The sequence below is a fragment of the Terrapene carolina genome, unplaced genomic scaffold, assembly GCF_002925995.2.
Source record: "Terrapene carolina triunguis isolate 2854851 unplaced genomic scaffold, T_m_triunguis-2.0 Scaffold120, whole genome shotgun sequence".
Taxonomy (NCBI): Eukaryota; Metazoa; Chordata; order Testudines; family Emydidae; genus Terrapene; species Terrapene triunguis.
Window position 1 is genome coordinate 1,142,714 of NW_020664471.1, and position 8,760 is coordinate 1,151,473.

The 8,760-nt window shown below is 43.7% G+C and overlaps 1 protein-coding gene across 2 annotated transcripts in view; it reads left to right on the plus strand.

The window, feature by feature from the left end:
* Nucleotides 1-8,760, plus strand: part of LPGAT1 (lysophosphatidylglycerol acyltransferase 1) — a 155,963-nt gene that overhangs the window by 520 nt on the left and 146,683 nt on the right. Inside the window, exons 2-3 of one of the 2 annotated variants that reach the window (XM_026652544.2) lie at nt 613-800; nt 2,069-2,336. In XM_026652544.2, the coding sequence (XP_026508329.1) occupies nt 2,099-2,336 (238 nt within the window). In that variant the 5' untranslated portion in view covers nt 613-800; nt 2,069-2,098. The remainder of the gene's footprint in view (nt 1-612; nt 801-2,068; nt 2,337-8,760) is intronic. The other variant, XM_026652545.2, reaches the window with a different exon arrangement.

An 8,760-nucleotide genomic window follows, 5' to 3' on the forward strand; every position in this document is an offset into this window, starting at 1 on the left:
CCGGGATCCCCTTTTCGGGGGATGGGGTGGGGGCAGGGGTCCCCCCACCGCTCCCAGGGGATCCCTTTTCGGGGGATAGGTTGGGGGCAGGGGTCCCCCATCGCTCCCGGATATCCCCTTTTCGGGGGGTGGGGTTAGGGCAGGCAGGGTCCCTCATCGCTCCCTGGCGATCCCCTTCTCGGGGGATGGGGTTAGGGCAGGCAGGGTCCCCCCATCGCTCCCGGATATCCCCTTTTCGGGGGATGGGGTTAGGGCAGGCAGGGTCCCCCCATCGCTCCCCGGCGATCCCCTTCTCGGGGGATGGGGTGGCGGGCCGAGCAGGGACTCCCGATTGCTGCCCTTAGGAGAGCCCCCTGCATGGGGGGGGGGTGTCCGGCTGACCCTGGGGACAGTGCAGGATGCCGCCCCGGCCAGACACGCTCCGTCGCCCGCGGCTGTCAGGCCGGCTCTCCCGGGCACGGAGGGCTGCTGTGGGGCGCGGGGAGGGGCGGCGGTGGCGGGAGGGCGCGATAGGCCCGAGACCCGCGGCAGCTCTGGCCGGAAAGCGGGACGGGGCCCGGCCAGCCCCTGCTCCCTGCCGGCGCGGACCCTGACCCGCCCCTCTCTCCGCAGGCCGCTGCAAGGGGAGTAGAGCGGCCGGCGCGGAGCGCTCCCGGCCCGTTACCCAGGGCCCGGCCAGTCACCTCCGGGTCCATGAGCCCGCCGCCCCGCCGAGCCGCCTCCGCCTCCAGCCGCCGTCAACCGCGACACGCGCCGCCGCCTCCCGCCGCGGCCTCCTCTGGTCCCCTGCGCCGCAGGAGGTGAGTCCCGCTGGCCGGGGTCAGTCACCCGGCGAATGGCCCAGCCACCGCTTCCCCCCTTGGCTGCCCTGGTGCCCCTCGCTCGCTGCCTGGCTCTCCCTCGGCGGGTCTAGCGCAGCTGCGGGAGCTCGCCCCGCTTGTCCTCAGCCAGGCTTCGCTGCGTGAAGGGTGAGGGAGACCTTGCCTAGGCGGTGTTGGCTGTTGACTTTGGAGAGACAGAGGAGTGTGTGTCATTATTTCCCCTTCCCTTTGCCCTGGTAAAAGGAGGAACATTTCTGAGTGTTCCTGCTGCCTCTTTTGGTGTGAGCCAGGGCAGGTCACTGAGTTTGAAAGGGAAAGGAAAGGGACTACCACCCCATCCCTCCCCAGTTCTGTTATTTGGTTCAGTGATCACTTGCTGCCCAGCCACAGGGAATGTGTTCTCCTCCCTCTCATTCTCCAGGGTATGTTTATGTAATTTATATGACCACTTGCTGAATGTACAGTTTGATATGTAGGCTTGGCAGAATTAATTTTTTTATTTTTTATATTTTTGTCAGATAACTGTTTGTTTTTAAGCATCTTTTCTATTTTTTATCCATTTAAATTTTTACAGGTGTGGGAAATTTAGGGTAACTATGGGGTCAGACAGTAATTATTTCCTGACAATAGATGCTGAGATTCAGAAAGATAAAGCTTTATAGCCATTAAAACACAAATTACCAACATCACATATTAAAGCAAAGAGTAAATATGCTTAAATCAAACTCTAATAAAAGTTCTTACAGCATTTTTCTTACTTTGCCTATCGGTAAATTTCAGTTATCATCAATGGAAATATTTGTTCTTTGGTTTGTGTGTGTACCATGAAACCAATGTCTACTGATAAAACCTAATCCTTCCAAGTCTATTGATATGCCACTTACCTTAGTTCATAGCTGTAGGTGTTTTGTGTGACTCCCAGAAATTTCTCAACTTACAGCTTTTTAATTCAGGCGAGTATCACGTTGATGGTGTGTGATGTTCTTAACTTTTTTCTTTCTTTCTCTGGGACATGGAAATGTTCAATGTACTTTATTTTCATCCTCCACTCTGACTAATTTTGAGGTATGTTAGAGGTAATTAAGGGCTGCAGATGCTTATGAAAATGGATTGGGGCTGAAGTAGACAGCTTTATTAAGGGGACGCTGTATCTAGCTCACTAGCATGTTGACTCGGTAGAGAGTTTTGGTTTTTTTTTCATTTTATTCTGTAAGTAATGGCTGTATCTTGTTCTTCTTTTACTGTAGGAAGAGCCCACATACTCTGGTGTGAAGAGAATGGCTGTGACTTTAGAACAGGCCCAGAGGGTGGGCTATACACTTCTGAAAGGACTCCTGAGGTTCGGCTTCATGGTTGCCAATAACCTAGTTGCTATTCCATCCTACATCTTGTATTTAATTATACTGCAGCCTCTTCGACTGTTGGATAGTAAGCGGTTCTGGTATATCGAAGGAGTATTATTTAAATGGCTTTTAGCTATGGTGGCTTCCTGGGGCTGGTGGGCAGGATATACAGGTAAGAGTGTTTTAATACTTTAACAAAAAAAAGTACAAGTATAATAATTAAAATAAACTTTGAAACACAGGCATTAATAGTGATGTATATTAATACAGTGGGATGATTTTTCCAGGATTCTTATACAATCATGCACTATATTTCTGGATGGCAACATAATTGAATCTAATATTTATCATACGAAAACTGATCTTTCAAAAATATCTTAACATAATGCATAACCTGTTTGGATTCAAAAGAACATATTAAGCAATAGAGGTTCTTGGCTCTCAATCAGTATTCTACTGTGTTAGTAAGATCCATGGCTTTAGGAGTGCTATTTTTCCAAGGCCCTAGATTATCTTGTTTTAATGTTCTGTGGGGTAGTAGCACCTCTGAAAAGAGTTTATTTCTGTTGTGTATGAGAGTGAAATACCCACACTTTGAATAAACCGCCTTTAAGTATGCATGCAGTGCATATCTCCAGATCACTTCCACTTACAGCGATCAACACACAAGAGTAAAGGGTGTACAATGAAGTTCATTCTGAAAAGTAGCTCTTATAATCCATATGAGTTGCAACTGGAATTTTCTTTTTTACTTCTTCTGTCATGAATATAGATGAAAAATAGGGACACCTCTCTTGAGCGCATAGGTCTTCATTTACCATTAATAGAGCTAAATTTTTGACTATATGGTTTTATATTTTGCATGCATTACTTTGTAATTATTCTTGAACTTCTTTTTGCCTGTTAGACTTTGTAGGGTCATCAGGGTAGTAGACTAAGCTGAAATATTAAGGAAGGTTCTAGACTTGTCCTTGGACAGATTGACTTTCTTCTTGACTGCTGCACACTATGCAAGGAAACAACCATCAACACTTCAGAAAGGGGGAGGTGGGTAGAGCAAATGTGTCTAGAGAAAGAGAGAGAGCAGTATGTGAACACCCCTCCTAAAATTGTCTATCTCCCTCTTTCCTGCCCAGGATGCGTCTACAGGTCTTTTCCATGCATAAAAGGAATGACAGCCTACAGCTCTGATGGAGTCTGGTCGGACTCCTAATTAGTCAGGATTCTAAGTGTTGACCCAGATGGATCTTTCTTACTTCCCAGAAAAAGCATTGATTAGGCTACAAGAGCTGAAGTCCCTGTGATAACGGGCCTTTTGGTACCTTGTCATGCGTCTTTTCAAGATGCACATGTTCTGTGGATATTCTAGGTGAGCTTCTGGTTCTTCTTGAGGAGGTGGTGGCGGCAGCAAAATTACTTTCCAGTCTGTGGCGCTAGAACTGTCACACACATTGCACTGCTTCAGAACTGTCTTGCCTAGTACAGCGTGAGCTTTTCCAGATGTGCTAGTCTTTTAATCTCTTATGTTTACATTTGCTCATTAAAAGAAGTCCACATGGTATTTGCAGTGGCAGGTGCTTTTTAGATGTCCACTTCAGTCTCTCAACACAATAAAGGAAAGCTCTTCCAACAGGAAAAGAGGGACCTTTATGCTGTTGAGTGTGTGTGATAATTGGATATGTGAAAGTTATCAGCATAATGGTAAGATAAAATTCATTCAGCATATGACCCTGGGGATGGTATGTGCAGATTGAAAATGCTAGTTAAAATTCAAGCCATTGTCCCATGACTATGACTGTCAGTGAATTTTGAAGGCAGTTTCTTTGGGATCTATTCCCTGCTGACTGCAGAACTGTGTGGTTTCTTTTGCCTCTTGCATGGAAAGCGGTTTCGACATGATCTGCATACATCTGCTAATTGGCGTGCTGTTGCATTTTGACAATTTGAACAGCAGCTTTGTTTTATTATTGAAGAACTCCTTAGTATATTTATTTATTTAAAGTTAATTTGAACTGGAGAATTAACACCAGCGTGGAAGTGTTCTCTTGGATGATTTTAGGGCAAGGGGACCCTATTCCTCACTTTCTACTATGAATTAAGGCACTTGTCACTTGTGGAAGAAAGTCTTAAATCGGATACTGAGCCCTCCTTATCAAATAAGAGAATATACTTTAAGCAGGTGCTGATGGAACAATAATATTCTGTAGGCTCACCTACAAAAGAGGTAAAGGGTGCAGCATATTGTATATGTAACACTGACAGACCCTGGCCGTCAGTGGGCAGGATCGAACCTGGGACCTCCGGAGCTTAGTGTATGAGCCTCTACCGCATAAGCTAACTGGCTATTGGCTAAGGCTGTAGAGCAGACTCATTAATCTCTCTTTCTGCCTCTCTCTCTGCCACTAGATGGGACAGAACACACCCAGGAGGTGTGTGGGTTATATATAGTTTTGGGAAGTGTGTATACAATGATTTAATTGTATGTATAAAATCTCCTCATCTGGACTACATACATGTAATGTAGTCATATGGAGTTCTTCTCTTTTTTTAAAGAGAAGACATATATGGCGGATGTACCACTTTCATTCAGAATTCAAGTGCTACTCTTGCTGTTGCACATGTAAAGAGATAATGTGGAAGGATAGAATGTGGTATAGAATACATCTATTTTTTTTCAGTGTCCAAAACTAGGACTAAGGTTAGTTACTTAGTGCATACTAGTTCCAATATCTCTCTAATTTTAATGCATGTAAACAAAAGATAAGTGGTGATGATAGCTGAATGTACATCTGCAAATTAAGTTGCATGTATTGGCTATATAAAGGATTTTTCACTTTCCTGACCAGTAGAGAAGCTATTAGATATCTTTCTGAGAAATACTTTGCTTCTGAATGAAGGGTATGTAAGATAAAGAACACTAATATGACCTCTTTTGGCTAATTTTATGTAAACTAGATTAATTAAGAATGATGGTAGTGGGGTAGAATTAAATAAGGTGGGTGTTTTTTGACCTGAGAATGTTCTGCTTCAGGTGAAAGGTGATTTCTTTCTGCCCTCCATGGCAACCACAACTTGGAGAGTGGAGGAAACACTAATTGTTTCATAGTCATAAAGATAACTAAATTTGGTTTTAAGAGCTAGGAGTTTGAAGATCAAACAAATTATATATTTAAAATATACTAATATTCCTAGTAGTTAGTACAAGGAACTGGAAGTCAGGATTACTAGGTTCCGTTTTTCAGCTCTGCCACTTAATTGCTATGTAACCATGGGTAAAAGCATTTACCCTTTGTCCATCAGTTACCCTATCTGTAACATGAGTAGTACTCTACTTCACTAGTATTTGAAGCTTTGCTAATGTTCGTAAACTCAGGCTATCAGATAGCAGGTGATACACATGCAAATAAGTAAATATTTATAATTAATGGCCTAGAGTCTGGCTTTTTTTTTTTTTTTTTTTTTTCATTTTAAGGAAATGTGTATAATAGGGTCCAGGAACAAATGAGGGAAAGACCTCAAGTGTGTCTCTTGTCTGTGTCTTCCTTTGGCTTCTGTATTTTCTCGTTCCCCATTTGCCCGATTCCTGATATTGTTTGGATGTGCGTTATGTAAAGTGGAAGAGTATAACTGGGCAAGCTGAAAAGGGGAAGAAGGTTTAAAGAAGAATTAAAAAATAAAAAAAAGTACTTGGTCATAACCACTTGCCCTTACTTGATATTACAAAGGTTTCCTATGCTCTGCTTTTTAACATTATTCATAAAAACAGAAAATGGAATCATCCATTTTTCATGCAGTATATCCAGTGCTTTATTAAAGCAGTACTAATCTAGTACTGTCGAAGGGGTTTTAGTGTAGCCTTGTAGATCCCATTTTCATAAACTAGCTTTAAGCCATTTTATTGTTCTCAGTCTAGGCACCTTTCTCTAAAGATACTTACTTTTGAAAACACCCCCCCCCCCCCCCATTGAAACACTTCTAACTGTTCTTCTGTACTAGCTGTAAGATGACCAGAGGGGGTAAGATTGATTTTGCTACTCAAAAAAGCCCCAAATAAATCTGAGATTCTGAGCGAGCTAGCTAGCCGTGTCCAGTGGCCAATGTTTCTTTACCTTACTACGCATGTGATGTTCCGAATCGGTTGTTCTCTTTGTATATTGGTCATTATAACATTCTGAAGTGCAGTCCAGACAGGTGAGGGGTTGTCACTGCCTGCTCTGTATCCCTGAGTGTCTCAGAATGCTCTGCTGCTGTAGCTCCCTAGTCTGGATGCTTACAGCCAGCGTACACGGAGTGTCTTGTGTATTAAGCAACTGACTCAGCAACTCTGATTCCAGCAGCCTGCTTGTTATACCACTGCCATGCTCTAGCCTTACTTACACCTAGCAAGATGACCCCAACACCCTCCAGTTCTGAATTTTTCCCCAAATCGTGTGCTCTGCAACATCCAGTCTTCTCCTGGGCCATTCAGAGAGAGATTAAGGTTTGTTTGTTCCTTTAAATACCCAGTAGCTTGCCACATTAACTGGAGTTAACCTTCACTTTAAATCAAACACAGCATTGGGTTGGTTTAGATTAGAAGTAAAACTGCACAGGGAGGAGTTTCTGAGCCCAGGGGCTCCCCTGGCCATATACTCCCTGACCACCAGGCCCGTGGGAAGTGGGGATTCAGGACCTGGTGTGCTGGCTCTGCAGGGGTGAGTCCTGTTTCCTGTGCCGCCCCGCCAGGCTGGCAGCTCAGGGCGGCATTGCTTGCCCCTGCCCAGCTGGCCAGGCGCTTCAGCTCTGGGCTTGTCTTCACTCACTTCGTTCTGGCAGCCCAGGCCTGCCAGCTTGCTGCACTTGGACGGTGCCCCTCTCGACCATGGCTCCCTAGCCATGATAGCAGCTCAGACTAGCAGCCCAAGTACATACCCAGGTGGTTGGGCAAGCTTGTACTTGGGCAGCTAGCCTGAGCCGCCACCATGACCACAGCTATTTTTAGTGTGATGGCTTGAGCAGAGCTAGCATGCATCTGTCTACCCATGCTGGGAGGCACACTCCTAGCTACGGGAAGACATGTCTTGAGGACTGCAGGCTGGAACTGCATCTAGGAGTTATTTCAGGCAATAGAGGGAAAATGCCTTCTGGATAGGTGAAAGTGAGTGCTTCCACTGTAGGGGCAAAAGTGGAAGAATCTTATTTAGATTTTAAGCTCTTTGGGGCTGCGATTGTCTTGTTTGAACAGCACCTAGCACAATGGGACCTAGATTCTGATTTGGGGACTCTTGGAACTACTATAATATAAACAATAAGCTTAGCCAGTAAAGGTACTATGTTGTTTATCCTGGTAGAGAGGAGCTAGCTTCTGGTAGCAGTGTCAGTCTGTGGCTGGCCAGCTGCATGGTCTCAGTGGCCACCCTTGTTCCTCCAATTCACGTTCTCCGAATCACCCATGTAATCAGCCAGCAGACTTTCAGTTGCCTTTTCTCCACCAGCACTAAAATCAGTTGTTGTAAGTTTCCTTTTAGATGCATAGGACTGGAGAAGCAGGTGGAATCTTTCTCTTATGGTGTTACATGAGTGTCTAGTACACTCACTGTCTGTCTTCTCTGCTCCTTGTGTTGCTTTAGCTCCTATTTTCATCCAGGAAGTGGAACTGGGGTTGGAAAATAGCAGATAAGATCTAAAAGTAAATGTTTTGCTCCCCAATTTACACGACCCTACCTCTTCCCTCCTTGCCACCATTTCCTGTTCCCCTCCCGTCCCTTACAATTTATTTTTATTTTTAATTAGGAGTATTTCATTGTATCCTAAGCAACGATCACTGCCATAAACTAAAAAGAAATGGTCAGACATCCCATTTTGCCACACAATATTTGTTTGATATTTTCTTTTAAAAACAAATCTTTGAGGATTAGCATTCACTTTTGTATTTAGTGTTCATAAATGTACAAACACTTTGTCAGTTTTCTAGTAAAAACACTTAATATTTTTAAATAGCATGAAATACTGAATTTTGAAAAATATTGTTTTATTTGGAAAGAGGAAGGCGTATGTGAGGGATGTATTTGGTCTGTGGTCAGTTGCTTGGACATGTGGAAAGAGGTCTCATGTCACTTAGTAAGTTTGGATGTCAGCTGCCCTGATGTATGTTATATCCACATGTGGAGTTCCCCAATAGTCCCTGATTCTGTAGATGCAGCTGTTCATGGTCTGTCTAATCTACAAATGGATTATATTGAGTCCAAAGATCTTAACCTGATTTTAATGACCATTTCTTTATGTAAACAATTATTTAAAATCTTTAATGAAGGACGAAGCTTACACATGCTTTATGGGAAGTGTTGGGTTAAAATAAAGCTGATAAGAGAAGTTCAGAGTTGAGGATGACATGATGTCTCTGATTCATTCCATTGTACCTTGAGGCAAAGGCTTATCTTGCAAAAGTGATAAGGTTGTAATGTGGAACTTATTGTAGATGAAACTGGATTTGTGTATGCAATCAATCTCTCATTCATTCATTCATATATATAATGCACACACCCTAATTAATTTTATGATCTCCAAAGTTACCCAAGTAACTCACTTTTTTTTTTTTTTTTTTTTTTTTTTTTTTT